Here is a 16031-nt window from a genome sequence, read left to right as displayed (position 1 = left end):
CATTTGTATTTACTTTAATATTAAAGAAAACATTATTTTTGTGCTATGTCTTCAGGATAAAAAAAAAATTAACAGATTAATAAATTTAACATTTTATTTATAAAATAAATAACAAAACTTCAACATATTGCTATTTGGCACAATATAAAGTAATCTGTAACACAAGAAAAACACATAACAGCTTAATTATCACAATATCAATGTCCGCACATCAACTTGTTACTTTACTTAAGTGTTCAAATGAAATTTTCTAAATGTTTAGTTTTAGTTAAATGTGCACTTAAGAAAAAAATATTGAAAAATCATTTATTTATTGCAGCTTTGTTTTGTTTCAAGCTGATAAACTTTATAGAAGCGTTGTTGCTGAACAGCTTATAAATAATAATTCATAAACTATATGCAGACATGCATCAACTAGTTCGTGTATTACATAAAATTACATATAATTATGTCTCTTAAATGCATATCTAAGACCAAAAGTACGAAATACGTGTAACTACACAACAGATAATCTACATTTAGAAGAAAATTGAAACCTTTGTGTAATGATGTTTTCTTCCATAAAAAAAGATTATTAATTAAACCGAAGTATACGACCAACAATATGTTTGTCCAAAAAAGAAAATAGAGTACAACATTGCATTCAAAAAAGACATTTGGGAAGTCTGGAAATGCTGAAAACCAATGTTAAATGGTTAACATTATTCAGGTTTTTTTCAAATAACATTCAAACTTGAAAACAGTTCTTTACTGCTTTCATCACTTAGGTCACTTGCCACTTTACTTAGTGTTCAAATAAAATTTTCTAAATGTTTAGTTTCAGTAAAATGTGCACTAGTCTAATGAAAACGATATCGAAAAACATTTACTTATTGCAGCTTTCTTTTGCTTCAATTTCTCTTTCATAAAGATTTAAAAGTCTGTCTAGTCTTGCCATTTTATCTGTGTGCATCTGCTCCATTTTGTCATTGAATTGTTTGTTATGTCTTTCTAGTACTTCCAGCACATCTGAACGTCTTTTCGCTGTACCTTTATTCCTTTTAGGTTGCTCTGAAGACTGTTTAGGCCCTTGTCTTTCAGGGTTTTTTTCCAAAGTGTCTAACGTGATGGTGGGTTTTGTACTTTCTCTTGTACCATATATTTCATCAAACTGCTCTTTCTGTCGAAAATATTTCCTTTCAGTTCCAGTTGGGGCATCAACAACTTCTTTCCAGCGTTTTTTCAGACTGTAATACTTGTTCATTGCCTGATTAGGGGTAACAATACAGTGGAGAGTATCTTTAAGTTGGGCAGTAATGTCTTTCCACAACATGGAATGGTTTTTGGATTTTAAAAACTTCTCATTTTTCTCATGCCTGAGATTTACCAAAACATCTTCTTCTTCTGCCTTCCAAACGTGTGTGTTGCTGGTATTTTCACAAGTAATAGGGGATTCCGATCTAGACGATGATGCTGAAGTGAATGATGAAGTGTCAGATGATGCTGAATGCTGGTCATCTGATCTACTAAAGCTGGATGGCAGATCCGACTTTTCTTCATTCAGAAGAGACTGTAGAACTAAGCTTTTGACTGATGGATCTGGGGGGAAAAAATTAATATTCAAGTTAAATGCAGGTGTTTTTAATGGCTGTGAAGAATACCTAACTGACTTTGATCTACTACAAAACAATAACGAGGCCAACATGATACTATTACTGCTTAAAATCTAACTTTTTAGATTTATTGTTATATATGTACCAACCAACTATTATTTCATGTACCTGTCTCCTTTGAGAGCAGCATGTTAAAAACTTCTGTCTGGCACCGCACCCGCTTTTCACTTCCATCACTATTCCTCAGAACAAGAGTTCTCTGATCTGTAGACATTCTAATCTGGAATACAAGAAAACTGTGTTCATTCTAAGTACAAAAAAATCTAAAACAGTTTGCATACAGTGACGACCAGTTATAAAATCATTTTCTATCGTAAATGTATACCTTGTTTTGTTGCACACTTCTCACAAATAGTATCTGTTAGTTCTTTGGTTAGAATCAGTTCTAGCTCATAGAAAGCACACTGTGCATGGAAGCAGTCTTTACAATATGGACACCGCAAATAAATCCTAATAAAAAAGAATGAGATGCGTGAATTTTCTCATTACTTAGCATTGAAAAAACACTTGTTACTTTTTGAATAATAACATTAAAGAGTATTACAGATTTACTCTTAAGCGTCTTCTAAAGAAAGAAGTCTAACAATAATTTTTTAAAATGAAAATTCACTTATGTCACTAATAATGATATGCATAGCCATACCTGTAATTACCATCAACAAATATTTCAGTCTTCTTAGACTTTTCCTGAGTCTCCAAAGAATCGAGGGAATGAATAGGTGCCTTTCGTTTGCAGATGTAACACGTCCAGTGGGATCTACGCTCTTCAACTGAATCTGCCATCTTAAAGTACATGTGAAAAAATTAATGTATACTTGTACAAGGTATACCACAAGCACCTGAATTGTTATCAGTAAGTCAGTCGATAATACCAATTTTACTGAGCGACTTATTGGTAAAAATTTATGACTGGCTTCGGACCACTTTTTCACAAGTACCCATCATAAGATAAATAATCTTTTATTTCTATGAAATACTGCAATAGGTAATTGTATTATACCACAAAAAAGGGAGCACGTGTAATATACACAAATGAAACCAAAATTTACATCTTCAAATTTAAGATTAAGCATTTTATATCGATTTTTTTTACTGCAAAATCTCAGGTCTCACCTTTCTCCGCCATCTTTGAACCAGCGTGACCAGTGTATTCCCGCTGGTTTAACCGCGGTTTCATTTTCCACCGACTAAAATGAGTTCGATCTTAGTTTAGTCGAAATGCAGTGACCGTGGTTTGTGATCGAACTCGCCCATGATCTTCTCTATTAGACATGCTTCTGACGTCATCAATGATAATTGTATACGTAATTTAGAGAAATCTAAGATATATTCAGTTAGAAGAGTTTCTGGTGATATTTTAGTTTTTATAATTTAAACCAGAGATAAAGTTAAAAATCGACATGTTTCTGAGTAAAATATGACATCATCCTGCTTATTGTGACGTCATGTCGATCAGAAATTTGATCGCTGAGAGTTGCCTTATTATACCCGCGCAGTTTCTCATAATAACATTTTGACAATTCAATAAATCAAAACCAATAATTTGATTCTACGTTGATCCAGAGTTTTTTAAAAGATTATGCAAACGAGAGTTTATTGTGAATCTATTTATCAGAGCTGAACACCACTCATAAATAATGCACCATCACACAGGTATAAACCCTTCAATTTCGTTACACCCGAATGCATACCTAAAAACTCGCGGCCGAATTGCATGTAGTATCCCATTCTTGGTCATATATTTTTACATTTATTTCTTGTTTGTATGTGCATTTTCTGTTCTTAAATAATGCATTATTCTGTATATTTCATTCAAGTATTCTCAAAACTTAGAAATAGTGCGTGAAAAAATACGATAACTTCATCGCGATCGAGAAAAACTGCGGTCTGAGGTGTACGTTCACCCAGGTGAGACCTCATCTATTTGGGGTTGTAGGGATATCGGCAATGAAAGAGGAATATCAGAAGCGGACTTTTACGAGTGTGTTTAGCTTTAATAAATACAAGTTTTTATAGAATTTGTGATTTCAGTAAAAAAACCAAAAGTTATTTTTGGCTTTAAAAAAACATATTTTCTTTTAAAGCCTCGGAGAAGGTTGCACACATATCGCCGGTCTTCTGTTCACTTTAGAAGAATTGTACGAGAACCAGAGTAATAAGCCCTGTACATCAAAGCCGTGCACCTGGAACAAACCTTCCAAGAGAACGAAAGAGTGCAAAACAATTGATCAGATGAACTTTAAAAAATATAAACAAGATGTAGATCAAACTCTTAACGTCATTGAAATGAAAAATGATTGCAAATCATTTCGCGACAGTTTATGTAGAAGGTTGCAAAACAAAAATGCTGTTTTTCACCATCTTTTGTATACCCCTGATAATGAAATTGAAGTCAGTTGGGATCTGAATGTAGGGCACGAAGAAGTAGTTTCTTCAGATACGATCACATATGCATCAAATGAATTTATTGAAATTCAAAACTGTCTTTTATTTATTCAGTCTTGTACTACATCTGATAATCAAATGCCCCTTTCCAATGACGTCTGTAATGAGGTTGAATTCATTCACATTCTCAGCAAGGGGGCTGTCTGACAACAAGCTGTGGTTTGAAGCACGAAAAGGCAGAATAACTGCATCATTGTTTCATGACGTACTAAAACGCAAAGAAAGCACAAACCCAGGTAAATTGGTTGAAAAAAAATCAAAGGTGAGAATAATGAGCAATTAACCACAGCAGCAATAAAATGGGGGCTAAAACATTAAAATATCGCTAAGAAGCGTTATCAAGCACACATGAGACTCTACGGCAAAGAGAAAATATCGGTAAGAAACTGTGGCTTGTTCTTACACCAGTCATTTATTGCTTTTGGAGCAAGTCCTGATGGTATAGTACAGAAAAACACAAATACATATCTAATTGAAATCAAATGCTCCTTCAAGTGGAGAAATAGTACTATACTTGAAGCTTGCAAATCCCCAGATTTTTATTGTTATCTAGATTCAAACAATAAAATCCAATTGATATTACATCCAAATTCAGGGTCAAATGTGTGTATGTCAGTACAAGGTGTGTCATCTTGTTTTGTATACATTGCAAGACCTGACTGTTATTTAAATCCCATTTAATGCTGTGTTTTGGTAGTCACTTTTGTAAAAATTATAAACATTCTACATAAATTTTGTCATTCCATGTTTCAATGCAACAGTTGAAAAATAAACACACTTAAAACAATTAACTAATGTTTGTTTTTTAATCATTAAACAGTTATAGATTTAATGCAGTGTGTAAAATTTGATATTAGTAAATATACAAGAGTTAGTATATTGTCCATAACAGCAGTTAATTATATTATGAAGCCATCAGAATATATTATACATAATTGAAAATGTTTTAAAAAACCCAATGCTTGTTTGTATGATATATGCATACTAAACTACAGTATAGTAAAAATTTGATGACCCTTATATGTTCTTTCCATAAAATATATAAATTTCAATACGCTTTCACCAAACTCTTCAATGATAATGATTTCACAAAAAAAAATATAATTAAGAAAACCTATTCTGTGAGTTAGCCACACAAATACTTTGAACGTGTGATTATCACTGACTGACAAGTGGTGGTAAAACATTGCTCAGCTATGTTAAGGAAGGTCTAAGAATTCTACCACGTGTGATTTAGAAAAATTTGCATAAGCCCCGCCCCTTATTCATTAGATTTTACGAGATATGGGTATTTCGGTAATTAACAAACATCTACCAAAATGAATATGATTAATTATTGGGTTTGAATGGTTCAAGAAAGGTGTACTGAAATAAAATCATAAACTATTCTTTATATCTCGCGAAATCATGAAATTCCTAAGTCGTCTGATGACGTATCGAGGTTGACTACGTCACACCGGCGCTTGCAGCTGTGATCAGAATAAACATGTGGACTTCAGTGATATATCTCGGAATTTAACTCGTTTACAACCAGCGTGGACAGAAATCGGCATAGGATTCAACTGAACAAGGTAGGATTTATCTGTACTTCCCCTAGATATTGTTTTATATTACCTAATATTGTTGGATGGAACGGAAAAGAAGTGAAATTCCTCGGCTTCGATTTTGTTTACTTGTTTACATTTGTTTTTCATGTAATATTGTGTTCAAACATCAGTTTGGTGACTCAGTCAGGCAAAGTAATCGTTCTGCGTTTCGCTAGTTTTGATCATAGAGAGCGTTGAGGCTCATTGTAGCTTTTTACTGGTCTCATATCGCGATAATATTAGATCGCATTTCCTCCATGTTCAAAGTACACAATAAAAAGTCCATGGCCAAACACTGTATGTGCTAGCACTACAAAGATTACTATGAGGATCTGGAATGATTATAGACAAGATTGTAATTTGTTTAAGTAAATCGAAATGTGTTATTTTATTCAGCCTTCTTTTTAGAAGATCTAATTAGTTTTATTTAAGACAAAATTAAAGTGTGTTCAAACTGAATTTCCACACATTTTAAAAAATAAACATTTGATTATGCCTGTTGTAATATCACTGAAATTGAAACCGCCATTAATATGCCCAATAATAGAGTAATGTTTCATTTTCATGTTATCTTTAACACAATAGCGCAATGCTAATTATGACACATTATTCATTTTCAGGGTTACTTAGGCAGTAGATGGTCCACTGAAAACACTTCTTGGGATGTTGATGAAAAGTAGGTACTACAAATGTATATGAATATTTCTTTTACTCACTAACTTCAACTTCATGCATAGTTTGTTGTTTTTTAATATCATATTGATAATGATACTAATGTAACCTATTATAATAATTTGCATTGATATCTATTGAAATGAAATTTGAAATTGATATATATTCATCATTTCAGGTATTGGTTTTCTTATCAACTGGACTACCTCCTAATATCAAAAAGACAGAAGAGAAGAACATTTAGTGTGCAAGAAGAATTTTCAATTTCCATAAATTACACATTATGACTGAAAAATACTAAAAATCAGAAAACACTAGTCTTGTTGAACAGTTTGTCACAGAAAAGCAATCTCTATAGTATTTGTAAAGTGATTATCAAAATAAATTCTTGATAATATTAATATATTGTTTCTTCTTGCTTTCTTTAATTAGTACTAAAATATCAATTATGATTACAAGTAAACCTGATTATACATTAAAAGAACTTATTCGTCAGCATAGTAACATAAATTATTATGAAACATAAATGTGTAAATTACAAACTCAACACTTACACTCCCCTCCCCCACACTCTCCTCCCCCCATCCCCCCCCCCCCCCCCCCCCAATAAAGGCAACTGATGAAGTTATGTTTTTCCAATTTCAACAATTTTATAATGATGATTGGTGTGAACAGAAACAACATTTTAGCATTATTTTAGTGAAATTCACAGCGTTAAATTATTTTAAGAATGAAAATTAAAATCATGATCTTAGTCAGTGTTGCGTTTGAATTTCACGCAAATGACGCTGAAAGTGAAGTGGGTCAGATAAAATGCAGAAGTGCAAGGGCATACACTTGATCAAATATATTGAAAATTTCCATGTCTTACCATTGTATCCCTATTATATCAAAAAGTGCTGGGAGCTGTATGAAGTCGCTACGCATTTCATATAAATAAGCGTTAATTGCGGGAAATCCCAGTAAATTGCTGTTCATACACTGTTTACATTGAATTTAATAATTGTTCTCTCCTTGAATAATTTAAGCTCCCAGCACTTTTCGAAATTTTGAAGGTTCATTTTACAAGTTAGAAACAGAAATAACTATATTTGTTTATGTTATGCCCTTGCACTTTGCATTTTTTCGTATTAGTCCTGGTTCATCTATTTTTAGCAGTATCACGTGACAGGGTATTCCCAAGAGACTCAAAAATTGCTCATCCGATAACAAATTATTTGATTTGTATAACTTTGTTTAACAAATGTTTGGAATAGAATATCAAGATTGTTCAAAGGCTAACATTTTACGTGATAAATATCGCTTTTTTTGTATGGACGCCCTTAACATAGCTGAGTGGTAAGTGCTGCACATACAAAAAAATATGTCATTTGCGATAAGAGCAAGTGCCAGTGGCATAATGCCTTGCAATATTCTAAAAGTTTTAATTTGTTCCATCTTTCTTTCAACATGGATCCTCGCTGAGGTGATGTGTCTAGTAATTTCAACTTCCTATTTTGTGAACCGACTCTTTGTTTTAAAGACTATTTTAAAGACAATACAACTTGCACTACTTCTTTCGAAATCAGCTTTTAAGTGAACAAATTCTTTAACAACCATCACTGCATCACCTGGTTGTAAAACTTCTAACAGACCACAATTTTTAGTAATATGTACATCAGATGTTGAACTACCCCACCGTTTGGAAGCTAAACAAACAGCTCCAGTCATAGAGATTCCAATCAATGACTTAAATGTATTATGAGATTTGTAGTTGGAGAAAGTCTGAGACTTATTTTCTAATGAAGAGGGTGTTTGTACGATCATTTCTATGCAATCTAATACAATGTGTGTGTCAGAAAAGTTAAGGAAACAACTTGAAATTCTCTGCTGCAATATCTTTAGTTCAGGTAAAAATACAATAGAGGACAAACACTGTCTCATGAAGATAATCCATCTAAAGAATATCCTAGATACCGATGAACTAGATAACTTGAACATATATGCAAGATCTTTAGCAGGTAGCCCCAATCGCAGCCTCATTAAAACCGACAAAAATAGATCTACAAGTCTTTTACGCTGATCTGATTCTATTTCATCCATATTCACACAAAGTTCCAAAAAGTGCTTTAAATGTATCAAAATCAGGTAGGCCAGTATAAAATTGTACACTTTCATCTGAGATTTGAATATCTTCTACTGCAATTTCAGGTCGGGCAACATGGGTGGCTTGGTCCTTCTTAGTTGTCTCAGTCTGTGTCCAAATAGTGCATGGCAATTCTTGATGGTTTGACTCAGTCTCTTGAACCTGGGATTGACTGGAATATCTTATGAAAAAAAACAAAAACAATGCGAAATTTATCATAAAAGTAAAGAATGAATAACTCCTTAAGAGAAATTTAGTAATTTCAGAAAGTTTATACATTCATGAGAAGTACAAGAATACCGAACCCGATCGGAATTGTTTTTTCAAGTCGGTTTTTATGAGATGCGCCGTACTGTCTCTTTAAGTAAAATACTATTTAAAAACGACTCTCCCTGCTACGTGTAAACAACAGAATGAAGAAAAATTAATGCATGTAAAAACTAGCTTGGCGCAGGTAAAAGATCAACACCATTTTAGAATATTTTACGTAAAATTGGTAGAGAATAAAAATACCAATGTGAATTGCGCTTTGGAAACCTACAGTTTTACCCTAATTTTTGTAAATCGCTTTTGAATAGTAAAAATGTGCATAATTTTGATGATTTTGTGGAATGTTTTAACACTATCTTTCATAAACGAAATATCTATTTCAAGCCCAAGCAAGAACTTCAAAATATATGTAATAACAAAGGATTTATAATTTAATGTCATTAATCACCTGCACCGATGCGATTCAAATAGATCAATTGCAATATTAGGATTCGACCGTCACGTGATTACAAGGTACATATGACGTCACAAAAATGTATAAACAGAAAGCCATGCTATGACATTGAATTGCTAGTATTACATATTGGTCACTATGATACTGATGTATACCTATCTACTGCGCAATGAATTGTGGTAATGATAACTAACAGAATGAACTCTGTGACTCTTGTAGCACTGCGTAGTATTCCTAAATGAGGTTATGAAATAAGGTGCATAATTATATACAAATTGAGAGTTTATAAATAAGTGTCACATCTGGCGATTATGTGTCTGCATCGATAGCTCAGGTAATCTATATTGAGTCATGTATTGCATATTCTATATATTACCTTTGTAACATTTCAAACCATTAACTCATGTATACTTTTATATATGGTATTTCAATATTGCACACAAGCGATGCTCCATAATGAGGCGGGACACTCAAAGCCTGCATCCAAATACTCTAAGTCCTAAATGAGGTTAATTAATTCTGGCACAGTAAAACCCAAACTGAAAATATATAAATAAGTTATCAGCAAATTGTCATATTTGGCATCCTGTGTGCGTAATAAAGGCCCTGATATTGCAAGTTAGTCCTGTAATGCTATTTAACTTTTGTAACCTTTAAGCCATGTATAAATGAATGTATTATGCGTAAGCGATGCATCATACCCATGTGGGGGACTCAGAGACTAGGACTCTGAGACTCAAAACCTGCACCACAATATTATTTCTGACAGTTTTGACAGTTTTGTTACTTTATTTAGAAATAAAATATAACTCTGGAATTTGAACACTAAATGTTCACTCGTGATCATCGTAGATGGGCCGAACTTGTCAGAACTGTCATTCATAAGTAAAATGTTATATATACCCCTGTAAAATGATGTTAGATAGATTTTAAGATTTTTGGAATTTGATTTTGAATTTCATTTAGATTTTTAGATTTTTGGAATTTGATTTTGAATTAAATTTAGATATTTATATTTTTGAGAATTCTTTTTTCGAAATGTATTTTAGGTTTTGATTTATCTTAAGGAGCTTCTTTGATTTGGGCTTTTTTTAGTTGATGTAATTTTAACTGTACGATCACGCTTATTAATAAACTATAGGTGAAAGAAGTACTGGACTTCGTGGTAACTGAGCTTGAGTAGCATCTCCAGGAGATAATAAAGGTTGAATGCTTACAAATGCACCAACTATAATGTTTAACATCGTTGTCAATAAAAGTAACGTTTATTTTAGGAAATACTCCAGGTCAAAGTATTTATGCGATGATTCAAATAATATCGTTTTCCAGCCGTATTTTAGCATCGGGACGCCTTAACATTGCTACGCAGTATAGAAAATCATATTATACAATTTAGTGATAACACCACGATTTGCCCCAAAACATCATTAAAAAAGTGGGCACCTCGGAGAAAAAATAGAAAAGAATGACGCCTCGCTTTCTAAGCTTATTCCTCATATCATTACATTTTTAGTGATGTTGCCCGTTATGACACTTTGTACCGATTTTGTATTATACAGTCGAATAAATTAAAATGACATATAGTTAGGCGCAGGGTTGGGTTTGCATAATTATTAATTGTTAAATTAGACGTATGCATCGATTCGTACCCCGTTATAAATGATTCTTCTTTAAGATCTCATCTCGGGTTAAATTCTTTTTCCATCTTTATTAGCAGACGTGTTTGATTTATCGCATAAAATCTTAAATCAACAACTCTGCTTTATTTTTACCCGTTATACTAACAAAGGAATTTTAAGTTTGATTTTACAATTTTTCACCCTACGAGTTATCGCACTTTTTAATGTGTATTATCAAGAAGTTGAGGGTGCTCTATTTGGTCACGTAATGTTGGTGTCATCATTTGACCAATGAAATTAAACGCGGGAATTCTAGCGACTCTCTTTGTTTAGAAAGACGCGCTAATTCTCCTTTTTTCAGGACCCCGCACGGGTAACACCTTAGAATATTGATTCTGTTCCTTCGAACCTTTTCTTTAAAAATTCAAACGGTAAGCGTTGTAAATACTAAAAGTCTAATGTTTGTATGTTCGTCACTGATCTATTACAAACATTTTTTTTAATATAATCTATTATTTTATACGCACAAATGAATTCAACCACAGTTTTGATTCTCGGTCACTCTATTGTCCGTCGTTTTCATCATTTTCTTTTTGACGATGAAGATTTAAGGTATGTTGATGATCTTGGTATTAACTAACATGCAATAAGGTACGCAGGAACAGGGGGTCGTACTATTGATGACATTTTACGTCACGATTTACCGTTCATTAAAACACTCCAGCCGGATCATATCATTCTTATGGTTGAGGGCAATGACGTAAGACGATAATATTCACCGGAGGAATTAACTTGCTTGCAAAAAGGTTTAGTGTTTCACAGATTCATGTATGTAAATTACTTCCAAGATTTAGGCAGTCATTTGATTATAATTATTTTGTTGATGCAGCCAACGCTCTTATCAAGAAAGACATGACAAATTTGGATTATGCGTCCTTCTGGAAGCATAATGGATTGTTTCCTTCACCAGCATAAGAAAAATATTGCTACCATAAATTCTTAGCAGACGGCGTCCATTTAAACAAGAAAGGCAATGTTCATTTGTATCACAGCTTGCGTGGTCTCATTCTTTCAAGGGCACGCTAAGTTATCTTGGTCGCATTATGTCATCACCGAAACTTCGGAAATTTTCTACAGATATAAAATACAAGTATACCTTCACATTTGCTGGTTTTCCAGAAACATTTGTGTTATTTCAGACAATTTATTTTGCTGGATAGATGTCCATTCTTTGAGAAAATAAACGTTCAGATACTTGTTTGTACAATTTAAAAAAACGTTGTACGTAAACTTATTTGTCCGATCAAAAAACTAATTAATCTGGACAAATTACTTAATATTCGTACGAACAAATAGCTATTTTGGCTGAACAAATCCCTATAGGTCCGAACAAATACCTAACTCGTCCAAACAGATAAGATTTATTAATTTTTTCATCTGGCCCTTTCACTCCGCTTTAAGAACAAATGTCAAAACCGTGTTAGTTATTTTTCTGCAATATTGAATTTGCACTTCTACGTTATCGTAGTTTATCATACGTTTTCCGAAAACGGAGACCAATGTACTTTCGCTTTTAATTCCAAGAATAAATTGCAATTATTTCTATAAATAAATACAAGATAAATTGTGGGAAGCACAGTTTTCTAAATTTAAATTGCCTACAAAATATATACATGTAACAGTATTATTATAACAGTTAAAACAAAGAGAGGAAACGCTAATCATACCGCAGCATTAATCTAACGGTATTGATAATTTTGGGGGGGAGTTTTTTTGGAGGTTAATGTTGTCTCCTGTGTTAATTTCAAAACTTCATTGTTTTAATTCATCTACTTTATTTTTTCTAGCCGAAAGAATACTCAAAATGGCCAGTTGTTCAAGAGTGTCCCGTTTCATTCTAATGCTCCTTTTAGAAATAGCGGATCTGATCTTGGATTGGGATTTTTACGTCGAAGTGAGCCAAACAGACCTTGTTGGAGACAAAGTAAGATACAGTATTCTTGGCTTTGCCATTTTTGGATCCATTTTGTTTTTATGTACCATCATTACCAAGTTTATTGGGATCTGCGACAGCGACGACGATGACCAGGAGGAAGAGAACGGCACATGCGCTGTGACACTTTCGTTTATGTCCACAATGTTGGAGGATTTGCCACAGATCATATTGGCTCTTATCGTCGCATTCAATACCAAGGATTTAATATCACCTGTACAGATTGTGAAAGCTTGCTATGGAATAGCTGAACCCATCATTCAGCTAATCCTTTATGCGTGTCAGTATCGTCGAATGAAGAAAAACAGTGATGGATGTGGCATGGTATGCAAGATATTTGAAATGTTATTTGGCTGCATTCTGATTATTTGTTCAATCATTTTGTTGATTAAGTTAGTCAGTGATCCATAAATAATATATTTGTATAAACAAGGCCAAAAGACTTAAATAAAGACACTGAAAACAAATTCAACACCTGGGTGAAATTTTTTTTATAATTTGATTCACATTTTATGATGACTTATTTTCTTGAAGCATCTTTTCCAATTGAATTTACATTTAAATGTCACTACTTGTGATCGATAAACAGTTTATGCAGTGTGGATCAGCTCATAAATACGTGATGTGTACTGTATAATTCCCAATCCATTATTAATTGATGCCAAAAATGCTCATAATAAACTGTGGTTTCATCAATATTCGTTGAATACCAATTTTCGTGGATTTCGTTGTTGAGTTGATCCATGAAATTTAATGTTCATTGAAATGCAATTTCTATTAACATTTTGTATTGAAAGGGTCACTGGCCACGAATTTACGTATCCTTGAAACTGTGATTTTCACTTTATCCACGAAAATTGATACCCTTGAATATTAATGAAACCACAGTAAGATATTTCATTTAAATTCTTGTATTTGTTTTCTTTTTTATCTTCTGCTTTAAAAAGAACTATTTTACTATCAAAGCGGCAGAGAACTGCTGTAACAATTTAAGTTAGGAACACAAGGCATATAAAATAAGCATTAATGGAAAAATGAAAACCCCACTTACAGAAATATTTATAAAACTGGAAAACCCAGGAATATAAATAAAACTTATACCATGGAGTAACATTGCGAGGGAGTGGTTAAATAAGGAAAACTAATACAAATACGTGAGGTTTGTAGACGCAACGAAACATAAGGAAAGATTTGACAATGAAGATTATAAAAATAGCAAACCCCGTGATCTTGTCAAACCTAGCTTAAATAAGGGAATATTGATCCTTTTTGTGCTCACGATGGACACATGTGAATTACAAAATTATTCTTGTGAAAAGCAGTAATGAACTATTTTGGTTTTACTTTCTTATCTGTAAAGACTTGTATTTCATAAAATGTTGAAAAAATCAAATAAGTTATTTTGAACCCATGCGTCAAAAAAGAATTAGATCAATTTATGTATCATGGTCTTATTGCGGTTGTCTTTTAGCTATTTTACAGCTGATATCATATCAGGCATTCAGGAAAAGTCACGTTTTGCACACATTTTTGCTTTGCACTAACCCAGCCCCGTCGGCTTAAGGTTTTTTTTTATAACAAGCACATTGATAAAGCGACATTATTTTGATACATATACCTTGAAATGTTATAGTTTATTTCCTATATTGTCGCTTATAACGGGACATCTGATTGACTAACAAGCCGAGTGTATTTCCGTACTACCTGTTGAAGCCGGGTGAATACAAAATGTGACGTCACAATGCAGTTCTTGTTTACAAGTGCAACTATAGATCATTGCGCAAAATAATGTAATGTTAAATTAAGTAAATGATTAAATAATTTGTCAAAATCCTCATTTTATACTAATAAATGACGTTAAGCACAATTTCTGTTAATATTAGATAGGTTTTGTTTCCGTTTTTTAACATCATTTACAAGTCGTAAAAATATTGAAAAACTGTTTTTAAAATGGGTGAAAGAATTTATGTTTAACAATTGAATTAAAACACATTGTTTAAACTGAGTCATTAATAAAAAAAAAAAATATGATTTATACCTCTTTATTCTGAATGATCGTGGACCCGATTTTCAAGTTGCAGAGCACTGGTAAAACAATATAATTTTAAAATTTGTATGACATAGGTAATTAAAGGCCTCATGGTGTATAAAATACATTCTGGAATAAATCCCCGTACACTCTTAATTGGACCTGAATAAATAATAAAATATACAGTCACATGCTGATTACACATATTGTGTTTTTATTCACGTACAAATTTTATATGGAAGTGCTTTTTATAAAACGGTTAAGACATTCATTTTAATAATGGAAAGCATCATAAAGGGCGTTATATATACCTATTTTGTATATAACTGTATAGTTATTTTGTGTATATGTTACATCTAACGTTTAAAAGTTATAAATTTAAACTCAGCTGTAATATACCGTTATAGACCATTAAGTTTTAATTGATAAATTCTAAACCTTTAATGTAACATACATTTGTATAGCAAGGTGAACTTTCAACATTTTTTTAAATTAGCTGCTCAAAAGGAAGATATTTAATTTTCTTTTTAAAGGAATTATTGTTGAATGAATAACTGTGTGCATTTTTGTGATGGGTGTCTTTACAATAGATAAAATATGTTTGAACATGGGGAAATTATGTTGATAAAATATCTTGTAAATATATGTGATTTTGTTATCAATCATGTACATATATTTACATTCTACTGTGTTTTTCCATTAAATTCCGTGATGTTTAAATGCCTCTAAATGCAACACCTATTCACTGCGTATGAATTTACATGTAATTTACATAAGTAGTTCTCAAACAGTGATTTCTATGTAATCGGTTAAAAAATGTATTTCATAAATGTTGTCAAAACACCATGTTTTATAATTATTCAACAAAACAGTTGACTTTATTGTTAAAAGCAACATTTCGATAGTTATTTTTCATGGATTATATTTTCATGCTCGTCGATCTCATCTCAACGGTCTCTGGGAAAACCAGTTTAAACCGGTATTACAAATCAGCTGTTCTTGCTGTTACTAATTTACTCCCTCCGTGGTCTTCACTTTATATCAATTTATTTCAGTAAACAATTGATTTCTTCAGTAAGGGATGTAAATATAAGCATTAAATGATTTATTTTTGACGTCGTCGTGTCAATAACTGCCGTCAGGTGAGCAGACAAATTATCATAACGCGCTAACGCGCGTTATTCAA

General features: G+C 32.5%; 1 protein-coding gene and 1 long non-coding RNA gene across 3 annotated transcripts; one reads left to right on the top strand and one right to left on the bottom strand.

Annotated features, from left to right (window-relative positions):
* Window positions 1-80: 80 nt before the first annotated feature.
* On the bottom strand, window positions 81-2899 carry LOC128183479 (uncharacterized). Of its 2 annotated transcripts, XM_052852464.1 has the most exons (5): window positions 2766-2899; window positions 2296-2435; window positions 1978-2102; window positions 1761-1872; window positions 81-1578 (listed from the first exon to the last, which is right to left on the bottom strand). In XM_052852464.1, exons 4-5 carry the CDS (start codon window positions 1864-1866, stop codon window positions 866-868), a joined length of 819 nt encoding a protein of 272 aa, XP_052708424.1. In that variant the 5' UTR covers window positions 1867-1872; window positions 1978-2102; window positions 2296-2435; window positions 2766-2899; the 3' UTR covers window positions 81-865. The 2 variants fall into 2 exon arrangements, with proteins under 2 accessions (XP_052708424.1, XP_052708425.1); XM_052852465.1 differs by lacking the exon at window positions 2766-2899 and having other exon boundaries at window positions 2296-2745.
* A 2475-nt stretch (window positions 2900-5374) lies between these two features.
* Window positions 5375-6680, top strand: LOC128183481 (uncharacterized). Its single transcript, XR_008243610.1, has 3 exons — window positions 5375-5668; window positions 6304-6359; window positions 6534-6680. It is a non-coding gene; the product is annotated as an uncharacterized LOC128183481 (long non-coding RNA).
* Window positions 6681-16031: the final 9351 nt, after the last annotated feature.

Source organism: Crassostrea angulata, chromosome 5 (assembly GCF_025612915.1).
Source record: "Crassostrea angulata isolate pt1a10 chromosome 5, ASM2561291v2, whole genome shotgun sequence".
Taxonomy (NCBI): Eukaryota; Metazoa; Mollusca; class Bivalvia; order Ostreida; family Ostreidae; genus Magallana; species Magallana angulata.
Note: the sequence above shows the minus strand (reverse complement) of the source record. Positions and strands in the feature narration are given on the sequence as shown.

Coding starts and splice junctions, on each gene's coding strand:
- LOC128183479 (XM_052852464.1), bottom strand. CDS start 1,866: ATGTCTACAGATCAGAGAACTCTTGTTCTGAGGAATAGTGATGGAAGT. Junction 1,579..1,760: donor GCTGCTCTCAAAGGAGACAG/GTACATGAAATA, acceptor TTTTCCCCCCAG/ATCCATCAGTCAAAAGCTTA.